The 26,774-nt window shown below is 45.3% G+C and overlaps 1 protein-coding gene across 20 annotated transcripts in view; it reads right to left on the bottom strand.

Moving 5' to 3' along the window:
- Positions 1-26,774, bottom strand: part of MICAL3 (microtubule associated monooxygenase, calponin and LIM domain containing 3) — a 756,715-nt gene that overhangs the window by 188,040 nt on the left and 541,901 nt on the right. For all 20 annotated transcript variants that reach the window (XM_029599822.1, XM_029599821.1, XM_029599828.1 and 17 more), the window contains 2 exons: positions 18,228-18,423; positions 8,116-8,336 (listed from right to left, as the gene is read on the bottom strand). In XM_029599822.1, coding sequence (XP_029455682.1) covers positions 8,116-8,336; positions 18,228-18,423 — 417 coding nt within the window. The remainder of the gene's footprint in view (positions 1-8,115; positions 8,337-18,227; positions 18,424-26,774) is intronic.

Below are 26,774 nucleotides of genomic sequence, written 5' to 3'. Positions count from 1 at the left end.
GGCCGAAGATGGAGTCCTGTCTTCCAGCTTTGTCCAAACAATAGTGGGCTGCAAAGGTATGGAGAGAACTCCAGGTTGCAGCTTTGCAGATGTCAGGAAGCGGCACCGATCGAAGGTGTGCCACTGACGTCGCCATGGCCCTCACAGAGTGTGCTTTCACACGGTCTTGAAAAGGAATGCCAGCTTGCTGATAGCAAAAAGAAATGCAGTCCGCCAACCAGGAGGAAAGAGCCTGCTTACCCACAGGATGTCCTAACTTGTTAGGATGGAAAGAGACAAATAATTGAGTGCTCTTCCTGTGAGCAACTGTACGGTCTAGATAAAAAGCTAGAGCTCGTTTGCAGTCTAGGGTATGCAGAGTCTGTTCCCCGGAGTTGGAGTGGGGCCTGGGAAAAAAGATAGGTAGTATGATGGATTGATTAATATGAAACTCAGAAACTACCTTAGGTAAAAATTTAGGGTGAGTGCGGAGTACCGCCCGGTCCTGCAGGAGCTTAGTGTAAGGCGGATAGGTAACTAGGGCCTGCAATTCACTAACCCTGCGAGCTGAAGTGATAGCCAAAAGGAATAACACTTTCCATGTGAGATACTTTAATTCACAGGAGTGTAGAGGTTCGAAAGGAGGTTTCATTAGACGACCAAGAACCAGGTTAAGGTCCCAAGATGGGGCCGGAGGACGTAAGGGTGGCTTCAGATGGAGCAAGCCTTTAAGAAAACGCGTTACCAGGGGTTGTACTGAAATAGGGACACCCTGTACACCTTTATGGAAGGCGGCTACCGCACTGACATGCATCCTAATGGAAGAGGTCTTTAGACTGGATTCTGATAGGTGCCATAAATAGTCCAAGAACTTAGAGATTGGACAGGAAAGGGGATCAAGGGACTGAGAAGTGCACCATGATGTGTACCTTTTCCATTTATATGAATAGGATCTTCTGGTAGAGGGCTTTCGTGAAGCTATCAGGACACGAGAAACCGAATCCGAAAGGTTAAAAGGCTGAAGGACTAACCTTTCAACATCCATGCCGTCAGGGACAAGGCCTGGAGGTTGGGATGGAGGAGGCATCCGTCGTTTTGAGTGAGCAGATGCGGGTCTGTTCCCAGAGGGATGTGCCTGCGGATGGAGAGATCCTGGAGTATAGGAAACCACACTTGGCGTGGCCAGTGGGGTGCTATCAGGATCATGGTTCCTCCGTCTTGGCGTAGCTTCACGAGAGTCCTTGACAGAAGAGGAAGTGGAGGGAATGCATAAAGCAGACCTGTCGTCCACTTGAGGGAGAAGGCATCTCTCGGCTGAAAGTGTTGGCTCCGAATGAGAGAGCAGTAATCGTCCACTTTGTGGTTCTGAGGGGACGCAAAGAGGTCTATGCGGGGAAAACCCCACTTGTGAAACAGAGAGGTCACTACCAGAGGATCGAGTGACCACTCGTGTGGCTTGAAGACACGGCTCAGCTGGTCTGCCAATACATTGTCTACTCCCGGCAGGTAAGTGGCCCTGAGGTACATAGAGTGGGAGAGGGCTTCCGCCCAGATCTGCGCAGCTTCCTGACACAGAAGGAAGGAGCCTGTGCCTCCCTGCTTGTTTATGTACCACATGGCCACTTGGTTGTCCGTCTGGATTAAGATTATCTGATGGAATAGATGATCTTTGAAAGTTCGGAGTGCATAGCGGATTGCGCGAAGTTCCAGGAAATTTATCTGGTGTTCGGCTTCCTCTTTGGACCATAACCCTTGGGTTTGTAATTCGTCCACATGGGCTCCCCAACCGATGTGAGAAGCGTCGGTGGTTAGGATTACTTGCGGATCCGGTGGAAGAAAAGGTAAGCCCTGAAGGAGGTTGACCTGAGTTGTCCACCAGGTTAAGGATAGGCGCAGGGCCTGTGTGACTGTGACTATGGAGGACAGAGGCTGAAAAGCTTGAATCCATTGGTGTCGTAGAGTCCATTGTGTTACTCTCATGGCTAGTCGGGTCATGGGAGTGACTTAACCGAGGATGCCATGTGTCCTAGGAGAATGAGGAACTGGCGAGCCGTGGCAGTGTTTTGAGACTGGAGATGGCGAGCCAGGGATATTAGGGTGTGGACCCTCTGAAGAGGAAGGTAAGCCTTTGCCTGCAAGGTGTCCAAGTCTGCTCCAATGAAGGATAAGGTTTGAGACGGGACTAAGCAAGATTTCTCGTAATTGACAAGAAACCCTAAGGAAAGGAGTGTTTGAATTGTCAATTTTAGGGAGGATTGAGCTATGTGTTGGGAGGAGGCCCTGATTAGCCAATCGTCCAGGTAGGGGTAGACGTGGACACCTTCCTTCCTTAAGAATGCTGCTACCACTACGAGACATTTGGTAAAGACTCGTGGGGCAGAAGCCAGACCGAAAGGTAGGACACGATATTGATAATGGTCGTGGCCTACAAAAAACCGCAGATATTTGCGATGGGATTGTGTGATCGCAATGTGGGTATAAGCGTCCTTGAGGTCGAGAGAGCACAGCCAATCCCCCTTTTGCAAGAGAGGGAGCAAGGCGCCCAGGGTTACCATCTTGAACTTTTCTTTTGCAGATACTTGTTGAGGGCCCGAAGGTCCAGAATTGGACGTAGCCCCCCTGATTTCTTTGGTATTAGGAAGTATCTGGAATAGAAGCCTTTCCCTTGTTGACAAGGAGGGACGGGTTCTATAGCATTTGATTGTAGAAGAAGGGATACTTCTTGATGTAATTGAGTGAAATGGCTGGTTAGACTCCATGCCTGAAGGGGCGGGGAGTCTGGTGGAAGTGTTATGAAGTTGAGGTGGTAACCCTGTGCGATAATTGCTAGCACCCACTGATCTGAGGTGATCTGTTTCCAACGGTGTAAGAAGTGGAACAGTCGACCCCCCACAGGGATGTGTGGAAGAGGGAGATGGCATGTGCTCAATACAGGGAAGTCAAAGGCCCGCCGTAGGCCCAGGAGGTGGGGCTACAGTAGGTCTTTGCTTTCTCGGTTGACGAGGCTGAGGCCTGTTAGAGGACCGTGCAGGACGAGCCCTAGTTGACGGAGGGTAGTAGCGACGTGGTCGAAAGAATGACTTCTTAGAGTCCTTCTTTTGCGGTTGCTTGGAGGTCACCTCAGGTGGGACAGATGAGAGTTGTTTCAACGTCTCATGGTGGTCTTTTAACTCCGCCACAATCTGTTGAATTTGCTCTCCAAACAAATTGTCGCCTAAGCAGGGCAAATCAGCAAGACGATCTTGGACTTCTGGGCGAAGGTTGGATGACTTTAACCAAGCCCAACGTCTGGCTGAGATGGCTGTGGCTGAAACCTTCGTGGAAGCATCGAATATGTCATAGGCAGTCATAATCTCGTGCTTCCCAGCCTCAAATCCCTTGTGAAGAAGGGCTTGAAGCTGTGGTTGGTATTGGTCCGGCAACGTGTCAGCATAGTCTTGCATCTGCTTAAAGATGGCTCTGTTGTATTGAGTCATGTAAAGTTGATATGAAGCTATGCGTGAAATCAACGTAGCTCCATGATACACTTTCCGTCCTACACTATCCAGGAACTTGTTGTCCCTGGTAGGTGGGGTAGAAGAGTGCGGCTTAAGACGCTTGGCCTTCTTCTGCGCGGACTCAACCACAACAGAGCGATGATCCAGTTGAGGCTTTTGGAAACCTGGTGCTGACTGGACAAGGTATGTGGAGTCAGCTTTCTTGTTAACTGGTGACACCGATGAAGGAGATTCCCAGTTTTTCTTGAGCAGATCCAAAAACACCTGGTGTATAGGGATGGAAGCGATGATTTTTGGAGCATCCAGAAATTGAAGTAGTTCCATCATCTGGTGTCTATCATCAGCTTCAGATTGTAGTTGAAAAGGTACAACTTCTGACATTTCTTTCACAAAATTAATGAAAGATAGATCCTCAGGAGGAGATCTTTTTCTACTCTCTGTAGGAGATGGTGGCGAAGGCAGATCTGTGTCAGAAGAGGTATCATCATCATCACCCCAGGTATCGTAGGGATCATGTGTGGCTTGTAGCCCTGATGGACCTGGCTGAGGCTCTGAAGGCATCGATGGAAACCGAGGTGGAATCGGTGCAGTAGGTGGAACCAGAAATGGCATCGATGGCTTCGGTGCTGCCGATGGAATCGGTGCCTGGTGCGGAATCGATGGAGCCGAAGGATAAATCGGTGGAGATATACCAGAAGGTACCGATGGAACTACCCCGGAAGGGGGAATTCGAAACGGTGTTTCTCCTGCCGATGAGAAACCAGTCGGAGACGGTGGTGTTGTCGATGGCACTGGAATCACCGATGGAAGGGCCGTCACGAGTGCCTCCATGCGGCTCAGTAGCGGTGCTAGCGCTTGTATCAACGGCTCGGTGGTTGGTTCCCTCCTCGGTGGCGAAGCCGGTGCCGGTGTCGGTGCCGGGGGCGGCACGGAACCGGTGCCGGAGACGGTGCCGATGGAGGTTGTAATTTCTTCATCGCTTTCTCGATGGCCTCCTGGACCAGCCGGTCCAGTTCTGCCCGGAGACCAGGGGTAACCAGACCCGGCTCGACGGGAGAGGGAGGCTGAGGCAGGGCCGGAGGGACCACCGTAACCGGTGGGATCACGGCCCCTACACCCCGAGAGGGTGAGGGTTTCCTCGATGCCGGCGAACGAGACGTGGAGGGCATCCGGTCTGTTCGCGGCTTCTTTGTCGGTGGCTCGGCTTGAACAGAGGTCGATGGCTGTGGATCCTCGACAGGCCGAGACTTATGCCGTCGATGGCGGTGCTTTTCTTTCCGATCCCCTCGCCCATCCGGGGAAGGGACGGGAGTCGACGGCCGAGAAGCGATCGATGGCGGACGGTCACCGGAGGGTTGACGATGATGGTACAACTTCGACGGTGCCGGTTCCGATGACGTCGATGCTATCGATGGCGTTGGGGTTGGTGCATGGAAGAGGAGCCCAATCTTCTCCATCCTGGCTTTGCGACCCTTGGGTGTCATTTAAGGCACATTTGGTGCAAGTCAGGACATCATGCCCACTACCCAAACACATTACACAAACCCTGTGGGGGTCTGTGATGGACATAGTCCGGGTACAATCCGGACAACGGCGGAACCCCGTTGCCATGGCCTGAAGCCAAAATTTAGGCTGGGGATCGGTAAGTGCCAACAGGCCTCAAGGGCCAAAATCGACGGTAGTCGATGGAAAAAGGCAAAAAACTTACCGGGTTCCGTAAGATAACTAAAAATTTGTTGAAGGGAGACCCCTGAGGGGCAAATTTTCTTAGGAAATTAACTTCCAAATTCCTGTCAGGAACGTGGTTAGAGAGCTCCTTTCACCGCGTGGCAACTGCTGCGCGGAAAAAAGAAGACTGAAGGGAGACCCCTGCTGGCTGCAGGGTCAGTGCCTTGCTGGGCATGCCCAGTAGGGGCCAGTCAAAGTTCTGTTTAAACTTTGACAGAAGTTTTCCGTGGTGGGCTCCATCCTCGATGTCACCCATTTGTGAGGACAACCATCCTGCTTGTCCTGTGAGAACACATGCTCACAAGTCACAACTAGTCTGATAGTTTTAGGTGAGGCAATTTTTAAGAGGAGTTGATTTTTCGATCTAAAATTCCGCGATGGAGTGTAAAGGCAAAAAATTGCGGAGAATCATGAGTTTTTATTATTATTATGGATGAGATTATGTAAAATTGACAAAAGTTTATATTGAATACACCATTTAATAGTAGCCAGTGCACGTGCACACCTTGCCAGGTTTGTCTGGCAAGCCACACAGGGACCCAGGAGGCTCACTAGTAATTGCCATTATTTAGAACTAGGGATGTGAATCGTTTTTTGACGATTTAAAACAATCGTCAGATATATTTTAAATCGTCAAAAATCGTTAAGAGTCGCAATACAATACAAATTCCCCCGATTTATCGTGAAAAATCGTAAATCGGGGGAGGGCGGGGAAAACCGGCACACCAAAAAAAACCCTAAACCTACCCCGACCCTATAAAACGAATCCCTTACCTTCCCCCACCCTCCCGAACCCCCCCCAAACTTTTTACAAGTACCTGGTGGTCCAGTGGGGGCGTGGGGACCGATCTCCCGCTTTCGGTCCATCGGCGCCATTTTGGCTGCCACTCAAAAAAGGCGCCGATGGTCCGATAAAAAAAACCCCCACCCAACCCTTTAAAAACGACCCCATAGCTTCCCCCATCCTCCCGAGCTCCCCAAAACATACCTGGTGGTCTAGTGGTGGTCCCGGGAGCGATCTCCCGTTCTCAGGCCGTCGGCTGCCACTCATAAAGATGGCGCCGATGGCCCTTTGCCCTTATCATATGACAGGGTATCCGTGCCATTGGCCGGCCCCTGTCACATGGTAGGAGCACTGGCTGGCCGGCGCCATCTTTAAAGATGGCCGCCGCCGTATTTAAAGATGGCCAGCGCCATCTTTAAAGATGGCCGCCGCCGTATTTAAAGATGGCCACCGCCATCTTAAAGATGGCCGCCACCATCTTTAAAGATGGCGCCGGCCATCCAGTGCTCCTACCATGTGACAGGAGCCGGCCAATGGCACGGATACCCCTGTCATATAGTAAGGGCAAAGGGCCATTGGTGCCATCTTTATGAGTGGCAGCCGATGGCCTGAGAACGGGAGATAGCTCCCGGGACCACCACTAGACCACCAGGTATGTTTTGGGGGGCTCGGGAGGGTGGGGGAAGCTAAGGGGTCGTTTTTAAAGGGTCGGGTGGGGTTTTTTTTTTTTTATCGGGCCATCGGCGCCATTTTTGAGTGGCAGCCAAAATAGCGCCGATGGCCCAAGAGCGGGAGATCGGTCCCCGCGCCCCCACTGGACCACCAGGTAATCGTAAAAAGTTTTGGGGGGTTCGGGAGGGTGGGGGAAGGTAAGGGGTTAATTTTAAAGGGTCGGGCCTCACTACAAAAAAAATGATGATGTGAATCGGAACCAATTCCGATTCACATCACCCACGATCAGATTTTTTTCCCCCTCTAGCCGAACCCGATCGTTAAGACGATCGGGCACACGATTCACATCTCTATTTAGAACAGGCAATGATGATAAAATCAATTTAGTTGATGGGTCTGTCTGGCAGGCTGTAAGCACTGCAAAAACACGAAGTAATAGCTAGAAAACAGTGGAAACGCAGACACTCACAAACCTGGGCCTATCTGGAAGTTTATGCAGGACTTAAGTAGGTGGATATTTGGTCAATGGTCATGTTTGTATTGCTGGCTATTTAGATTATTATGGAACTTTTGACTGGACATGGGGGTGGGGGGAGGGGGAGGGGGAGGGGGAGGGGAGGTGCTGGGAAGAACTAAGTGGTGTTCTGATATGCTCTTCTACCCAACATAGAGGACTGCAAAGGAGGAAGACAAAAATACTGTCCTGGATAAGGAGAAACCTTGAAGATGGTCACACTCAGCGGCTGGCAGCTGGGATCTATCCTTAGCAGGGTGGACAAGATAACTGGGAAGAGTAGGTGTGCCAGTTGGCCTCTCTCTGACATCATCTCTGTTACTATGTATATTACTATCTTACTATTAAAAAGACAAAAGAAAAACCCAGTGAATCCTCCAAATAATAAATTAAAAAACTACTGTGAATAAACAAAAGACACATGACAAAATAATCTCCTCTTCAGTCAAAAAAGGGCAATCAGAATGTGGCAAAAATATCTTTTTCACAAATAAACTGCTGACATCTCTAGTCATTGCCCAATTCACATAGATATCAGAGGAAAATAAAAATGTTATTTTTCAAGAATATGGGCAAAAGATCAAACTGCAAATTTAAATTGTTATATTAGGAAGCACGTGAAGACTGAAAATGTTACAAATATTTTTATGTTTTATTATTCTACATATAAAGTTTGAAGAAAACATTTTAATATTGTCCTCCGATATCTATGCAAATGAAGCAATGATTAGAGGTGTCAGCGGTTTGTCTATGAAAAGATAATTTTATCTTAAAAGATATTTTTTATGTGATTTATGATTGCTCTTTTTCACTGAAGAGGAGATTATTATTTTGTCTTTTGGTTATGCTGCCATATTGTTTATCACGGTATTTTTTATTATCTTACTATAATCTCATCAGTTAACAGGTGTATTATGTAATGGCCACCTGGCATTACTAACCTTTACTGGATTCCTCATCATCATCCTCCTCGTCCTCTTCCTCCTCATTGTCCTCCTCTTCCTCTCCCTCTCCAGCCTGATGGTGTTCTGCATCCTCCTCGGTCTTTCCCCTCAGGAGAGCATGGATCCGCACAGCTTCCTTCCAAGGCACACCACCCAAGTCTGAGGAAGGAGGTTGGATTTGTCCCTCCTCTTCTTCCTCCATCTCAGATTCTGAACTGCTGCAGGAGAAGACACAAAAATAAATAAATAAATCAGCAACAGAGTATGTCTTGGCAGCATTTCTAATTCTCTTTCAACAGTGATCCATTGCTCATGCCGTCCACCATCCAATGCTAAATCAATGAAACAAATATATTTCTATTTCCTTCTCTTCAAAACTTAAATTTCCAGCAGGCAGGTGTCCAGAAATTATTAATAATTTTGTTAGCATCACTAAAGTTAGCATTAATTAGAAACCTATTTATCAGAAACCAAAGGCATAAAACTTGATCAGCCCTTACCTAATACATAGCCTTTCAAAAGTACTGTAAGATTTCTGATTACAGCGCTTTCATACTGGCGACTTGACAAATCTTACATTAAATATAATTATACAAAAACATTAAAATGTATGAAAAAACAAAAAGCCTGGGAAACTCAGACTATCTTTGGGGTTAGAAATCTAAACAGTTAAATGTTATTGAATATTTTGGATTGACAAGCTTTTAAGAACATAAGCAAACTCATTATACCTAGTAGAATTCTGTTTTTATTCTTCCTTAGCACTCTGACCCCTATAAACCCTACTCTCTTCAACTCGTTCCCCTCTCGCATTTAGATAAGTGAACCTGTACTTAGGCAAGAAGCTTTTCAGCTAGCCTTTCAAAGGGTGAAAAACAGCTAGTTGTAGAGAAAACAACTCACATCTTTGTATTTAAATATTTTTCCACTGGTAATAAGGGAACTGTTTTCATGTATCATTTTGTTTCTAAAATTAGTTTGTAGAAACAAGTTGATTATGTTTTAAATAAATAGGCAGTATACATTAAGACTGAAATATTCACACTGATTACTCCTGGTCTAAGACACTTGACACAGAACTACCAGCATCACAGAGCCTGGAAAACTGTTTCCTATACATTATATATCATATTACATCCCAACACCAATAAAACTGCTAATTTATCTGAAAATTCAAGTACTTTTTAGTCTAAGTACAAATACTGTTTTCGTGAACAAAGCTTTCTTCCCATATTCTACCCAACTCTACTCTTGGACTGTTCTAGAATTCAAATCTGCAGCCTCTAATGAGGGGAGATAGGTGTATATTAAAACACTCAAATAAGTTCTTCAAGTTTTCACTTTCTAGTTCTTCCTGTGATTTACAATCAGTTAATATGGCCTGTACAAACAGTTTGGGCAACCTGAATGTTACAGTTTCCTGGAAGAATAGCCTAGTGGTTAGAGCAGTGGGCTACGAACCAGGAGACCAGGGTTCGGGTCCTGCTGTCGCTCCTTGTGACCTTGGGCAAGTCACTTTACTCTCCATTGCCTCAGGTACAAATCTAGATTGTAAGCCCTCTGGGGATAGGGAAATACCTACAGTACCTGAATGTAAACTGATGTGATATCTCAGATCGAATGTCGGTATATAAAAATAAATAAATAAAATAAATAAATCCAAATGTTAAGGCCTGCACCTCCTAAAGCAATATAAGCATTTCATCTTATTTTTTCAGACAGACTATGGAATCTCCCATGTATAGAGTAAACAGATCTGACTCATTCACTGCTTCCCCTCAAATTAAGTTTTGTGTTAAAACACCACAGAAAATAGAGATCATGCATCACAGGTGAGGGTCCAGCTTTCCTGTTCTAATGGATATTAATGGAAAAAAATTATTATTGCCATCATTATTAGGCCTAAACAGTTCTGATCATGAGGAAAGCTTAAAGAAAATGCATGAAATGACTTAAGTATTTCATAACGATACGTAAGCAAGATGCTTAGGTTTCTCATTAGAACTGGCTTTGACTATTGTATTAAAGGAGAAAGCCAAACATAATTGCCAAACATGGTGTCTCTCTCTCTCATGAGTGGTCCCAAACCCTTGCTCGTGTAGATGTGTCAATCACAAAAACGTGCCTCTCTCTAATATATACACATATAGTCCTTGGTTCTTCACTGTCTCCTATAAACATACAGACAAATTCTACACAGTTTATATCTCACATAATCAAACTATATTGCTACCCTTCCACACGTCCTCTACCTTTACTAACACCTTCCTTTCCTACAATTTTTTCCTCTCCCCCAGCTTCTATTCCTTTCCATCTTAATACCCCTGCTTTTATCTACCTTCCGTCCCTTTCCTCTGATTTTATCTCCCCCTCCTCTTCCTACTCCTAAAACTTCCTTCTTTCTTCTAATATACATTTTTATCTCACTAGGACTGGCCCATTGACAGTAGCACCTTTGATTTTGTAGGGTTAAGATAGACAGCTATATTCAGTAGAGCAGTTTCACTATTGATCTAGCAAAGTTAGCGAGATAAACTTATCTGGCTAAATTTGCTAGCCAGACAGAGTCTGAATATAGACCTCATTATGTTCACCATATTCCTCAACACTTCAGTTGCCCTAAAGTCCAGCCCAGTCTTTCCTTTCAATGACAAATCCATAAGATTGACCACAACACTTTTATTGGCACTTATTGAGCTACTACACTTTTGATTATCACCAACTTTCTGTAAAGTTGGGAAAGGGCCTTAGGTTTATTTCTGTCCTGTCTGATAAGTACAGTTCTGTTAATCTGGCAGGGGCAACTAACTAGTATTTTCTGATGTCAATAAAGCTTTTTGTTATTCAGTCATTTCCATAGTTACCTCTCCTAAAGGCAGCTTAAATCATACATTATTTGTTTAGATAGATATTACACAGGAATATATTCTACTTCCACCACTACAATTTAAGGCCTGACATTAAATGAAGAGAAGTGGCATGGGGGTGGCTTGCGGGAATGACGGCTACTACCCTTATTCAATAAACATACACATGGTTAATGCGACTCCATCATTGCTCAATGCTTCAACGGCAAGAGGAAATGTGGGAAAAAGGATCTGCATTCACAAATAAGCGTGGGAGTAGCTTGCTTGTTGTGGCGTTTACTACCCCAAATCATATTAGCCTGATACTTCACTTTCAATGCATATCCAAGCAGCTCTCTGCATCAATGGCAGGGGGAATGAAGAAAAGAGGATTTATATTCAAACAACCAACAAGGACTAAATTGCACAGGCTGGGCAAACAAATAAGCGTGGGAGTAGCTTGCTTATTACGGCAGTTACTACCCCTAACCAATTAGGCTTGATACTTCACTTTGATGCAGCTTCAGCACTGCTCTCTACATCAATGGCGGGGGTGGAAGGAAATTAAAACCAAAAAGTTACCAATAAGGGCCCTGACCTCAGCAGTCAGAGTAACAGATAAGTATGAGAAAAATAGGTATGAAAGCTGGCTGGGCAGACTGGATGGGCCATTTGGTCTTCTTCTACCGTCATTTCTATGTTTCTATGTATTAGAATGCTGAAACAAGGGGAAAACAGTTTGGCACAAGCGGATGATGAAATAAAAACCCCAATATAAAAAACAGTAGGTGCAGGGAAGCATGATCTGTTTAAACAGGGAAAAAGCAGGTCCACAAAAACTACTTAGGTCTATGCCATTGGGCTGATCCTAGAAAGATAATCTTAATCAGGAAACTAAACTAGAAGTTGCAGATCAAAGAGGCAACGCAAAAGCCTCTTTTTCAAAAATTGATATCACTAGAGGCATACTTTAAAATTCGCTCCATTATGTAGATGGCATCAGAGTCTTGGTGAAATAAGCAAGTTTGCTTACCGTAAACGGTGTTTCCGTAGATAGCAGGATGAATTAGCCATGTATGGGAAGCGCCGCGATCCCGGGTAGGCGGAGTTTCTCTTAGTTGACCACAGAGTTTTGAACTCTGTGCGTCTGCGCGGTTGTCTTCCCGCACGGTCCTCTCACCTCTTCAGTTTCTTTGTAGCCAAGCGAGAGGTAAGTTCAGAAGGTGAGTCTGACTCTTTGAGACTGTCTAGGGAGGTGGGTCAGCATGGCTAATTCATCCTGCTATCTACGGAAACACCGTTTACGGTAAGCAAACTTGCTTTTTCCCGTCAATAGCAGGGCTGACTTAGCCATGCTGTATGGGAGTCCCCAGCTATCTGGTTGTGTCCTTGTATATTTATTGTTGTTAGGTTAGGACATCAACCTTTAAAGTGGTAGACAGTCTCATGTTCTTTTTAGTGATAAGACAAGACTGCTGTGCCTAGTGCCGCATTAGAGGTCGTCTGCTGTTGGAGGCAATAATGTGATGTGAAAGTATGAATTGACGACCATGTTGCCGCTTTGCAGATATCAATCAATGGAACCTTACTTAAGTGTGCAACTGATGCTGCGGTGGCGCGAATTTGGTGCGCCTGAGGCTTAGTGGGTAGTTTGATGGAGCGTTTGTTGTAGCAAAAAGGTATGCATTGTGATAACCAACTGGCTATAGTCCTTTTTGAGACTGGTTGACCAGGATCATTCGGGTTAAAGGAAAGGAACAGTTGAGAAGGTCTCTAAGTTGATTGAGTCCTGTTTTTATAGTAGGCCAGTGCTCTTTTACAGTCCAACGTGTGTAAATGTTTTTCACATTCGTTATTATGTGGTTTTGGCATAAAAATAGGTAGAGTTATGGTTTGGTTAAGATGAAAAAATGTTACCATCTTAGGTAGAAAAGAAGGGTGAGGACGAAGGGTCACCTTGTCATGGTAGAATTCAAGATAAGGCGAGTAGTGAACTAAGGCTTGTAATTCACTCACCCTCCTTGCAGAAGTTATGGCAATGAGAAAAACTGTTTTCCATGTCATATATTTGATGTGGCTAGAGTCTAATGGTTCGAAAGGCAGAAGCATTAGTTGTTCCAGCACTACATTTAAGTCCCATGGAATTGGAGGCTTAGTCACTGGTGGTCGAAGCCGGACCATTCCCTTCATGAATCTAGATATCAACGGGTGGTTAGACATTGGAAGGTTATTAAAAGGATCATGAAAAGCTGCTATAGCACTGATATGAACTCGCACCAAAGTGGTGGCTAATCCTGCTTCGTAGAGCGTGTGCAGATATTGCAACAATTGAGTGGCAGTGGATGAGAAAGGGTTTATGTTCTTTGGAGTACACCAGTCCAAGTAACGTTGCCACTTTCCTTTGTAGTTACGTCTGGTTGAAGGTTTCCGTGACGGAATTAGAATATCTTCTAGTTGAGAGGATAAGCCTAAGGGAGTTAGTATTTGCCTTTCAATCTCCATGCTGTGAGATGAAGTGATTGATTCATGGGGTGAAGTAATGAGCTCCCTTCCTGTGTAAGAAGATGTGGAAGGTTTTGTAGTGGTATCGGTGGATGAATGGAGAGTTTCAAGAGATATGTGTACCAGGGCTGTCGCGGCCATGCCAGGGCTATTAACATCATGTCCGATACGTCCTGGATGCATTTCTGAATTGTTCAAGAAATGAGTGGAATGGGTGGATAGGCATACATCAAGCCTGGTGTCCATGGAATGAGAAAGGCATCTGGAGCCATCCTTTGATTGCTGGGGTAAACTGAGCAAAAGGTTTGGACTTGTCTGTTTGCTTCCGTGGCAAAGAGGTCTATTATGGGAAACCCCCACTGTTTGAAGATCTTTTGTGCCACCTCTGGATTCAAGGACCATTCGTGTGGATGAAAAATCCGACAGACAGTCTGCTGTCACATTGTCCAGACCTGGAAGATACGTTGCTTGAATTGATATTTGGGCCTTGACTGCCCAATGTAGAATTCGTGTTGCTTCCTGGCAGAGAGTCCAGGAACAGGAACCTCCTTCCTTGTTTATGTAAAACATGGCTACCTGGTTGTCTGTATATACCATGAGGCTTGATCCCCGTATCTGATCTGAGAATGTTTGAAGTGCCATCCAGATGGCTCTCAGCTCCAGGAGATTGATCTGGTATGTAGATTCCTGAGGGGTCCACAGACCTTGAGTTTTCAGTTCGCCCAGATGTGCTCCCCAACCCTTGTTGGAGGCCTCTGTGGTCAGAGTTATTTGGTGAGGTGGTAAACGGAATGGAGCTCCCGAGGAAAGATTCTTGGAAGGGAGCCACCATCGAATGTCCTCTTTCATTGCGTTTGTAATTTGAATCTTGGTACTGAGTGGTTGTATGTATTGAGACCACTGAGTTTTTAAACCCCATTGCAATAGGTGCATGTGGAGTCTGGTGTGAGGAACCACATAGTTTGCTGCTGCCATATGACCTAGAAGTTGAAGCACCTGGCGTGCTGATGCTCTGTTTCTGTGAAGTAGGTTGTGTGCCAATGATTGTATGTTCTGCATCCTGTCCTGGGGAAGGTATGCTCTCTGTCTGACTGTGTGTATGAGAGCACCTATGAACTGAAGTATTTGAGTCAGTTGTAGATGAGACTTCTCGAAATTGATTAGAAATCCCAACTTCTGAAGGCATTCGATGGTGTGTATCGTGTGTTCTTTCAGTGTAGATTGGTCCGATGCTACTATTAGCCAGTCGCCAGATAAGGAAATATTTGGATCGAAAGTTTTCTGAGGTGAGCCACCACCACTGCTAGACATTTGGTGAATACTCTTGGGGCTGAAGATAGGCCAAATGGGAGAACTTTGTGTTGGTAATGTGTATTCTGAACTTGGAAACATAGGTAACGCCAAGAAGATGGGTGAATTGGTATATGGGAATATGCATCCTTCAGGTCGATGGAACATAGCCAATCGTTGGGCTGAATCAGCGGTAGAATATTTTTGAGAGAAGTCATTTTGAATTTCTCTCTCTGTATGTGTTTGTTGAGAAGTCGGAGATCTAGAATGGGTCGTAGGCCGCCCGACTTCTTTGGAATGAGGAAATATTGGGAATAAAACCCTTGGTGTTGCTGATGAAGGGGAATAATTTGTATAGATTGTTGAATCTGCAGGTTGTTCAATTCTGCTGTGAGGGATGTGGAGTGGGATCATATCATCCTCTTCGGAGGAATATGAGGAAGAGATGGAGTGGATTGAAAATTCAGAGAATAACCGTTTCTGATAATGTTGAGTACCCACTGATCTGAAGTGATGGAGTCCCAATTTTGGAGAAAAAATTGAAGGCGTCCTCCTATGAAAGCAGGTATTGGTGGTGGCTGCATCAATTTCAAAAAGAGGAAGCAGGCTTCTGCTGAGGTGTTGGCACTTGTTTTGTTGTTCTTTGCTGCCTGCCACGACCCCTAGCACCCTGCTGAGCTACATTTCTCGGAGGGACATACTGTTGAGGCCTGTACTGTGAATAAGGTCTGTTGTAAGGTCCCGAATAATACCGACGACGGTAAGGATAGAACCAATGTTGAGACTTCTGAGAATCTGCAGGAGTGATGAGAGATTGCACCGCTGCACTTTGTTCTTTCAAATGTGATACAATATCTCCAAATTTATCTCCAAAGAGATTGTCGCCCATACATGGAATGTCTGCCAACTTCTCATGGACATCTGTCCGAATAGCGCTGGCTCTAAGCCAAGCCATATGCCTGGCCGCAATAGTTGAAGCAGACGCTCTTGCTGAAGATTCGAAAGATTCATAAATAGAGTGTAATAAATGCCTAAGTCCTTCTTCCATCTCCAAGAAAGACTGGTGTGGTGTGGTGTGTTGTCTTCCGATATACACAGTGGACGCAGTTTTTGGAATGTTTCAAATAGGTACTGCGTAGTGTAAAATTGGTGATGTTGTATCCTATTCGTGAGCATAGAGGAATGATAGATCTTTTTTCCAAAATCATCTAGGCATTTATTTTCTCTGCCCGGTGGAGTATTTGAATGCAACTTATTTCGTTTTGCCTTGGACAAGGCTGATTCTACCACTATTGATTGGTGTGGTAGTTGGACAGATTCGTAAATTGTTGAATTACGCATCTTATATTTGATATCAATTTTTCTAGAAGTTGCCGGTGATGAGAAAGGAATCTTCCAAATTTTGAAGAGTAGGTTTTCTAATACCGAATGAGGTGGGAGAGCGGTGGGCTCGGGAGGAGATTCGAAGATCTTTAAGATACCGAGCATTTCAGCTCTTGGGTCAGGTATTCTTCCCGTTTCCACTTGAAGAAGACTGCCTACCTTTCTCAACAAATTTCGAATAAGTCAAGTCCTCCGGAGGAGAATATGGTTCAGGTAAACCTTCCTGAGGGTCAGGTGGCATACCTGTTGAGGAAGTTACAGAATAAACTGATTCCGGAGAACCTGGGCTGATGGGTTGAGTTGGAGTATCGTCTTTTGCTGGTTTTAGAGGTTCTATCCCTATAGGCGGTTCAGGAGAATCTTCTGGAGAATGCTGTGGTGGTAATTCCTTTGTTTTTTCCAATTCTTGGAAAAAAGAGGAGAGAATATCTGAGATTTTCGTCATAGTTGATGCAGCCAAAGTACTTTGTGGAGGAATGTGAATCTTTTGCTTTGAGATTCTTGTTGGAATTGCCGCAAGCAAAATATCTTTTGGTACTTGTCCCTTAGGTTGACCTTGAGGAGGTATAACCGGTGAAGGTCGAATACGTTTTGTTAATGGTATTTGTAATGAAGGAGAACGTCTCTTCTCTCTGGAAAGTGATGAGAGACTCACCAAGGAGCTACCACTAGGAGAAGATCCTGATGTTGAGAGGCTTTGAATATCAATTTCAGAAGTTGAGGACATTTTTGAAGAACTTCTTGATTTTGAAGAAGCTATGTGATGTAACTTCTGTTGATGCTTGACTGATACACTTGGTGATTGTAAATGCATTGTTTTGGCACCATGTGTTGTTGGAGCATCCCTAATCAATATATGCTCCATAGGAGCGTCGTGGGATAGGCTTTGCGCTGTATCTGCTCCATGCGCCGTAGCTCCGTGCGTCTAAGCCAGTGGTCCCCAAACCTGTCCTGGAGGGCCACCAGCCAGTCGGGTTTTTGGGATATCCACAATGAATATGCATGAGAGAAAATTTGCATGTTATGGAGGCAGTGCATGCAAATTTTCTCTCATGCATATTCATTGAGGATATCCCAAAAACCCGACTGGCTGGTGGCCCTCCAGGACAGGTTTGGGGACCACTGGTTTAAGCTGTTCCCTGCGTCGAAGGTGCTCCATGTTTCGCAGATGCTCTGTGCCTCGTATGACGCGTCGAGGATGCTTCATGACTGCGATGTGCCATAGACGCGCCATATCCGTGCCTCGTTCTTGAAGCGTCGTGATGCGATTTCGACGCAGGCGGCGCAGTCTTCGAAGAAGTACTCTCCGGTACTTTGCGCCGTGGCTCACCCGCCGGATCTCCAGCTTTTGGACGAGGCTCTGAGGGTGTGTGAGACCCTGGCCTTAATTGTTTCTCTGGTTGTTCAAGTCCTGCTGGTCCCAGCGAGGACGCCCTCTTTGGGTGTACCTTACCTGATTTCGCCAATCCCAGCGAGGAATGGATGGAGGATGGTGGGGCCGAAGATCCGATGCGGAGCCTTTCCATCTTTGCGGCCCGGTGTCGCTGGGCCCTCGGCGACATCCTGCCATAGTCCCGGCACGATTTTTGATCGTGATCGGGGCCTAGGCAAATGTAGCAATAATTATGTCCATCCGTGATGGACATAATTTTGCCACATTAACATATTTAAATCCAGATGGCTTCGGAGCCATCTGAGATGTGAATTCTTGAGAAAAACGTGAAAAAATTGTCGAAAAATATCCAGTCAGAGAAAAAATTTACTAAGAGAAAAACCCCACATGCGAACGGCTCGCGGAAAAAAAGAAACTGAAGAGGTGAGAGAACCGCGTGGGAAGATGACCGCGCAGATGCACAGAGTTCAAAACTCTGTGATCAACTAAGAGAAACTCCGCCTACCGGGATCGCGGCGCTTCCCATACAGCATGGCTAATTCAGCCCTGCTATCGACGGGAAAAGATATGACTTAGCCCATTTTCATGTGCATACATAGCAGCATACTGTATGCAAGTGTCTGCCAGCAGGATATACAAGGACTAATGTCTTTCTGAGTGAGCATATTAGTGTACATATAGGAGAGGTTGCTAACCTGCTTCCTGCATCTTCTTCTGTTCCTTTGTCCAACACATTGCTCAGGTTGTGCTCTGCCAATGTCTCCTCAGGGACTTCCTCCAACTCCTCTTCTTGCTGCAGTGAAACTCGGTAATTTTCCAGCTCGATGCGTTCTGGTGTGCCTCGCAGTCTTTTGGCCAAACTGGGTTCTTCCACGCCATTGATACTAGAACCTAAAAATATAAAAGTATATACACACTGTGAACTTTGCACAACGCAGTCCTTTAAATACATAAAAACGAGTACCATGATTGGTGTTTTATGTGTTTTGACCGTGGCACAGCAAATGAAAATATAATTTACATAGAAACATAAAAAAAAAACCCAAGACCATACAGCAATGCAACCATTCAACTCTACAATCCCCTGTTCTTGTCCCGTGTTTTCTGGAATTCAAAAACTGTCCTTGTCTCACCTCCACTGGAAGGCTTTTCCATGCATCCACCACCCATGCAGTCACTTTAGCTAGTATGGATAACCACAGTATATACTGTTACAACAAAGTTTGGTAGATACCTTTTGTTCTAATCAATCTAATATCATTGCCTTGTATGATATCCTCTTATTTTTGTATAAGATTTTGATAGCAAGCCAATAAACCATTAAGAGTTGGCAAGAGCAGCAATTTGGGAAAGAGTTAAGGAGTGGTTTTACAAATAAAAATTGGATAGATACATGGGAAGCAATTAGGTTATAGTTGGCACTGGCCATCTCAAAGGCCAATACAACATATTAAAAACAAATCCTATATTAGCCCTGCCAGGCTACACAGGATTAATCTGTAGGTTCTTAATATTCTGGAAAGGCTGTCTGGATAAAAGCACATGGTGGTATCAACCCTTCACACAGGATTCCTTGGGCCAAGATCTTTGTTGAAATCAGAAACATCACTGAAGCCGTATCCCCATGAACTTTCAGGTTTACATTATTAGGATTACTAAAAATGTGTTTAGTATATTTCTCTTGCAGGCAGCTTGATTGGTAAAGGCTGCCTGTTGAAAAGATCAGTATCCTCTAGTGATATCTGACTTGTTTAAGAAAATCTGGCTTACTCTTGATAGAAAATCTGACTAAGGAAAAGTTTGTCTTTTTGTGGTCAACACTATGACATGCAACAAAGTGGACATGACTGAGGAAGTAGATAGAATGCAAAGAGTGACCTAAAAAAAAGTCTGAGGAATGGTCAAAGGCTTGGCTGTAAAGATTCACTATAAAAAAGTGCAAAATCATGCATTTCAAGGAGAATTTTAAAATCCTAGATCACGCATCAGTTAGAGGATATGCACACATAATGGATTTGCGTGTTTCCACTGTATTTTAGAAGTCATGCAGATACATGCATATTCCTGTTGTGTGCACTTCTCACTCAGATTCAAAGAGGCATAGTCTAGGCGGAGTCTGGGCAGGGTATGTGTGTTCCAGGGTTGGGGCTGCCAGATATGTGTCTGGGCACATGCCCAAGTCCGGTGCCGCATAAATTTACTTGCGCTATGCAGGAGATGTAAATTAAAAAAAAAAAAGAAAACTAGCCTGTGAGGGAGTCTTTAGGAAACTCCCTCAGACCACTTTAAGGGACCGAGCACAGCTGTCGCGCCCGGTCCTCCTTAGATCCAGACCCACAAGAAATCCTGGATGAAAGGATGAGCCTCTCACCAGTGTACAAGAACTCAGGGCCTAGAAGGGTTAAAGAAACAGAGCAGACAGGAATCCTTTCCATGCAAAGACCTGCTATGTGTGATGTCTGGGTGCTACCTGAACTTAAGGTGAGCTGCATTTGTTTGCATGACTTTTTTTTCACTGTAAATAAATTGCATTTAAAGAAAACAACCAGAGTCTGCTTCCTTATTCCTTCTGGCAGTTTCTCAAGCTGCTATTGCCAAGTTACCACATAGCCACATCTGAGGGATTTTATGGGTCTGGTATAAAAGGTAGGAGTGCAGGCTATTAAACTAGGGGGGTTGGAGGACCTAACTCTTATCTGGATGAACTGGTGGAATAACTGGTGAAACTGGCAATGGCATGGGCACGCCCATTTAAAATTTCCTGACTTACACGGTAGACGTGGGATTTGCATGCCCATTTAAAATTTGGCACACATGTGCACACGGCCAGGCTATTTTATAACATACACGCATATATTTGCACATGTTATAAAATGGCTGTGTTTCTGGGTGCGTGCTGATGCACACTCACCAAAATGCACCAACGCGCCAGTTTGAAGGTTACCATCCCTGAGTTCAAATATCCAAAGGAGTAATATACAATGAGGGGGGCAAAGAAGGAAAATGCTGATGAGCACTGTTCAGGGAAGAGACCTCGGGATGATAGTGTGTAATGATGTCAAAGTAGGAAAACAGTGCAAGGCAGTGGATAAAGCCAGTGTGATACTAGGCTGCAAAGAGAGGTATAACTAGTTGAAGAATGGAGGTGATAATGTGCCTGTGCAGGTCATTGGCAAGGTCTCATTTAGAATACTGTGTTTAGTTCTGGAGGCCGTACGTCAAAAAGAAAAGAGATAGAGTAGAGGTGATCCAGAAAAAGGCAACCAAAATTGTTTGGGATCTGCACTAAAAGACACATGAGATGAGACATCACGACAAGAACAGATACATTTCTAGAGGAGAGAAGAGGCAGGGGGTTATGTTACAGACATTTAAAAATCTGAAAGCTATTAACACACAAATAAACCTTTTCCAATGGAAAGGAAGCTACAGATCTAGGGGTCATAGCTTAAATCTACAAGCTAGATTCAGGATCATAAAAAAAAAATGTTTATACAAAGAGTGATGGATGCATGGAATGCCTCTCTAGAAGAGGTGATGGAAACAAAAATGGTAGCAGAATTTTAAAAAGTATAGGATATACTTTTTAAATTAAATATATATATATATATACACACACACAAAGGGGCTGATATTAAAAAAATAGTTGAGCTCTTAAATTTAAACCTCTAAATTATGTACTTAAGTTAGGCACCTATTTTCAGCTGAACTTAGGTGCCTAAGTTTTCAGCTGAAAATTCACAAATTTAGGGCCCTAAATTAGGTGCCTAGTTCTGAAAATCCATGCTAATCTCCTTTGTTTCCATGCTTTAACTCTGTCCCTGTAGACACCCACTTTTTAGGCACCTAAATTTAGGGGCCTAATAAAACTAGGAGCCTAAATTTAGGCACAGCCCTGGTAAATTTTTAAAAGGGACAATTTAGGCATCTAACTTCAAAAGTTAGGAGTCTAAACTCTTTGAAAATTGGCTTGAGGATCCCTTATTAGCAAGAAAACTGAAACAAAACAAAAGGGTAATCTGAATGGAAACTGAAAATAGCACTGAAAATTATGCTGCCCAAAATGTCATGAGGATAACTTACACACAGCAGCAGTTACAACCCTAAACAAGGGTAACCTCAACAGATTGACAGATACACCCCTAAAAACTTTGCTAAGTAGACTGAATGGCTCATTTTGAGGGGGTTTTTTTCCTGCCATCATTTATCATGTTACTACATAAGCTAGTCAGGTACACACCTTACAAATATATATACCAAATAAATATACCATTTATGGAATATCGACAAATGTAATCTTTTCCTGCCAAGCAGTTCTCTAGTCCTCTATTTTTTATTGTATTTTTGGTCCAGCGGTTTTCTTCTGACCCTTTTGGGATTCTAGCTTATCTGGAACTGGCATCTACAGGGCAATGGTACAATGAGTCTTCATTTGCAACTACTATTATTCATTTTTTTTATATTCCCTAGTCCAACCATTGCAGTAACAATCCTTGTAGCAGTAAAGAAAGCGAAGATCGGTGTATGGAAAATGCCCTTTATTGAAATTAGCCTGACTCTGGCCGAGTTTCGCTCTTTGGTTGAGAGCTGCCTCAGGGGCAATAGATGTTAGCAGAGCTTATTGCATCCCTGCAGGGCTGAAGCCACAAAGTTTATGTATCCACTTTGCGTAGTCTTTTGTTCCTGGTTATGCATAAAACTGTTATTTAAAGCATGTAGTTATGTCGTGCAGCATCAGGTGTAAAGATCGCTTCATTCAATTTGTTTCTTCAAAAATGGGATGCGATATATAAAGGGCTTTTTCCATACATCGATCTTCGCTTTCTTTACTGCTACACAGCTAACTGGATCGGCTTCCGATTTGTTTTCTGGGTCCAGTAACAATCCTTGGCCAAGAACCACAGACTGGCTCCCTTCAGAGTCAAGTACACATGTATCCTCACTCCAGCTAATAGGTGTCACAATTGAGCAATGGCTGGGACTCCCTCCCACCAAAGAAGCATTACCTCTTGCAATACCATCAGCCAGCCTGGCATGGGACTTGAATGTGGGTGTTCTGCAGAGCACTACACATTACTGCCACTGTGTCATCAGGCCTACTTTGGATCTGTGACAGGCATCTATCCACTCTTGCTCTCGAATCTTGCCTTTTTCTATTCTTTGTCTCTGTATAGGTTTTGGCTTATATCCAGCAACCAATCTATTTGTTAATTTAAACTTTCTGTGTATAATCTATAGTCACATGTATGTTTTGTATCTGCATTCATATCATACTGTCAATGCCCATGAACTTGGTATTCCATAATCTTAATAAAATATGCTAGCAAGAAAAAGCAAAAATTCTAAATAAGATGGCTTCTGCTTTCACCAATTAATATATTAATGTGAACTTCTTATTATAAGTGTTTTCTCTGGTATTCTTTTGAAACATTCAGTTTTACTTCTCAAGATTAATATGAGAAGAACGCTTGTGAGAGAATACTTAATCATCAAATCTCATACATCTAAGACCAAAACAGTGGACAGGCCATATTAGGCAAATGTAGTTAGTTACATAAAACACTATTTCCCAACTGGTGTGCCATGGAAACGTCACCAATACCTGCTGCTCAGATCAAGGCCAGCACTGGGGCTTCTGCTTTTAGCACCTCACAATAACAAAAGACCAAGCAGCGGCTCTAAAATGTGTAGTAGTTCCGTTCTGAGAACGTGTGTAGTCATGCATGCCGCCTTTCCTAGCTACAGCATGAGTCCGGGAGTATGGTAATTAATGGGCAGCATGCAGGGCATGGATAGCTGAGTCCCACTTTGTGTAGTATACATTGCATCCAGAACTTCCTCATCTTCCCGGTCCTGCACTGCTGCCTTTGAGTCCTTCCAGCCTCTGTCCTGTCCTCAAGCCAAGTGAGATGGGGAGAGCATGCACTGAGCAACAGATGTAATTTACCCAGACAGTCAGGGGCGGCAGCAGTAAAGGAACTCCGGTAACCATATGTGGCAGTCAAGGTAACTAACTCAGCTGTCTGCCCACAACACACTGATTTCTCCTTTATCCTGCACTTGCATATAGAGGGAGCTGGTCCATTGTGATGGGTTCATGTATGTCTTTGTACCCTCCCTCCCTTTGTTTTAGAATTTAGACTTGAGGGGTGGGGGAGAGAGGGCTTTCAGTGCTTCCATAGCCCTGCTTTTGTCCATATGAGTCTTCTCCATGTCCACACTGCCTGCTCCATGGAGGTCAGTGTGCCACACATTATTTTTAATGTATGTGTGCCTTGGTCTTGAAAAGCTTGGCACTGACATAAAATGTGCACCATTTGCAAGTTTTCAAATATAGCAGAGTTGCTTACCTGTAACAGGTGTTCTCCTAGGACAGCAGGATGTTAGTCCTCACAGATGAGTGACATCATCAGATGGAGCCTGGCACAGAAAACGTTTGTCAAAGTTTCTAGAACTTTGACTGGCACACTGAGCATGCTCAGCATGCCACTATCCGCAAGTCCACGCAGGGTCCCCCTTCAGTCTCGTAACATAGAATTCATGAGCGAAAAAATAAAATAAACCGTAGGAGAACTCAACTCCGCAGGGTGGCAGGCAGATTTCCTGAGGACTAACATCCTGCTATCCTAGGAGAACACCTGTTACAAGTAAGCAACTCTGCTTTCTTCTAGGACAAGCAGGATGGTAGTCCTCATACTTGGGTAAATACCAAGCTACAGGCTGTTCTCTGTCACAACTATGACCAACAGGCACCGAACCGGGTGCTAACGAGCACAAAAATAACTGCGGTGCTGTTGGTAACATAGGGAGACAGCCTGAACCCAAACAATGGGCCCTAGGCAGGGAGAGTTGGGTTTAAGTCTGGAAGAAATTGCAAAGGACAGATTGGCTGAAGCTACTGTCATGTAGAACATCCCTGTCCAAGCAGTAGTAGGCAGCAAACGTGTGTAGGGAAGTCCACGATGCGGCCTTACAGATTTCAGCAATGGGAACTGCTCGTAAGTGGGCAACCGATGCCGCCATGGCTCTCACAAAGTGACCTTTTATGTGGCCTCCAAGCTAAAAGCCTGCCTTCACACAGCAGGAGGAGATACAATCCACCAGCCAGTTGGACAGTTTGCTTGCCCACTGCAACACCTAGCCTGTTCCTGTCATAGGATATAAATAGCTGCGTGGCCTGCCTGTGGCCTGCTGTGTGTTCGAGATAGAAAGCTAAGGCCCTCTTGCAATCCAAACTATGCAGAGCCCATTCGCCCTGGTGAGAATGGGGCCTCAGAAAAAAGGTGTGCAGAACGATGGACTGATTAAGATGAAAATCAGTCACCACCTTAGGCAGGAACGTAGGGTGCATACGCAGGACATGAAAGAATTTTGTGTAGGGCGGATACATAACCAACGCCTGAAGTGCGTGCCGAAGTGACCGCCACCAGGAAGAGAAACTTCTAGGTCAGGAACTTCAGATCGCAGGAGCACAAAGGCTCAAAAGGGTCAAGCATAAGTCGCACCAATACTACACTGAGGTCACATGACAACAGGAGGCTGGAGGGGAGGCTTCAGCTGAAGCAAGCCCCACAGAAATCGGCCCACAATGGGTTGCACAGAGATGGGCATATCACAGACTCCCCAATGGTAAGCACTTATGGCACTCAGGTGCACTCTGAGTTGGTCTTTAACCCAGCCTCCGAGAGGTGCCAGAGATAGTCAAGCAGCTTCGGAGTGGGGCAGGTGAAAGGATTCAAGCTATGACCCTCGTACCAGACGGAGAACCTCCTCCACTTCAGACGATAAGACCTCCTGGTGGAAGGCTTCCTGGAAGCTACCAACACCTGAGACACGTCGTCAGAGAGGTCCAGGGGCTGCAGGAGTAAGCGCTCAACATCCAGGCCGTCAATGCTAAATATTGGAGGTTTGGATGGCGCAGTCTGCCCCGATCCTGTGTGATCAGATTGGGGGAGGTCCCCAGATGGATGGGTTCTCTGACTGACAGGTCCTGAAGGAGTGGGAACCAGACCTGTCTGGCCAACAAGGGGTCATGAGGATCATGGTCCCCTTGTCCTGCTGGAGCTTCAGGCGAGTCTTCATGACCAGCGGAAGAGGAGGATACATAGACAGGAGTCCTGTGCCCCAATGTCAGGCAAAGGTATCAGAGGCTGGAAGACAGTCTGTCCTGAAAAGGGAGCAGAATTCGCTCACTTTGCAGTTGTAGGGGGAGGCAAAGATCCACCTCTAGAGTTCCCCACAGGCAGAAGATCTGGGCTGCCACTGCTGGATCCAGCGACCACTCATGTGGGCAGAACGCTAGACTCATATGGTCTGCTATTAGAATCTCCATCCCGGCCATGTACATCGCTCTGAGGAGCATGAATTGCGACAGAGCCCAGGACCAAATCTGCTTCTTGACAGAGGAGGAACAACCCAGTGCCTCCCTGTTTATTGATGTACCACATTGCGACCAGATTGTCTATCCGATTCAGGACTGCCTTGTAGGACAAATGGTCTCCAAATGCCCAAAGGGCGCAGTGAATTGGTCGAAGCTCCAGGAAATTGATCTGACATAGAGCATCCTGAGCCATCCATTGCCCTTGTGTATGGAGGTCATCCACATGCATCCCCAACCCAGGGGGGGAGGCATCCGTGGTAAGCACCACCTGAGCTGGGGCCCCTGAAAAGGAACCCCCTGCTCCAGGTTGGACAGATCCTCCCACCAGGACAGAGAGAGTCGGAGAGGCGGTGTGACTTGGACACACCCCGAAGTCTTGGGATGCCTGCTGCCACTGTGACCAGTCCATTGTGCCCTACGCATGCACAGATGGGCTAAGGGGGTGACATGGACAGATGCAGCCATGTGACCCAAAAGACAAAGCATCAGACAAGCAGAAAAACGATGACAGCTGCGGACCAAGCTCACCAGTGACGAGAGAGTAAGGGCTCAATTGTTGGGCAGAAAAGCCTTAGCCTGAACCGTGTCCAGTCTGGCCCCGATGAAGCCCAGGTGTGGCGACGGGCTGATGTGGGACTTGTGGTAGTTTATGACAAACCCCAGAGACTGCAACACCTGGATGGTCAGATGTAAGGCGCGCAGGGCCTCCTGCTGAGTGGCGCTTTTGACCAGCCAGGTGTCCAAGTAGGGAATAACGTGCACTCCCTGATGTTGGAGGTGAGCCCCTATCACCACCAGGCACTGGATGAAGACCCAGGGGGCTGACGCAAGGCCGAATGGCAACACTTGATACTGGAAGTGA

The sequence above is a fragment of the Rhinatrema bivittatum genome, chromosome 4 (assembly GCF_901001135.1).
Source record: "Rhinatrema bivittatum chromosome 4, aRhiBiv1.1, whole genome shotgun sequence".
NCBI classification, from domain to species: Eukaryota; Metazoa; Chordata; class Amphibia; order Gymnophiona; family Rhinatrematidae; genus Rhinatrema; species Rhinatrema bivittatum.
This window is presented reverse-complemented; position numbering and strand designations above follow the sequence as displayed.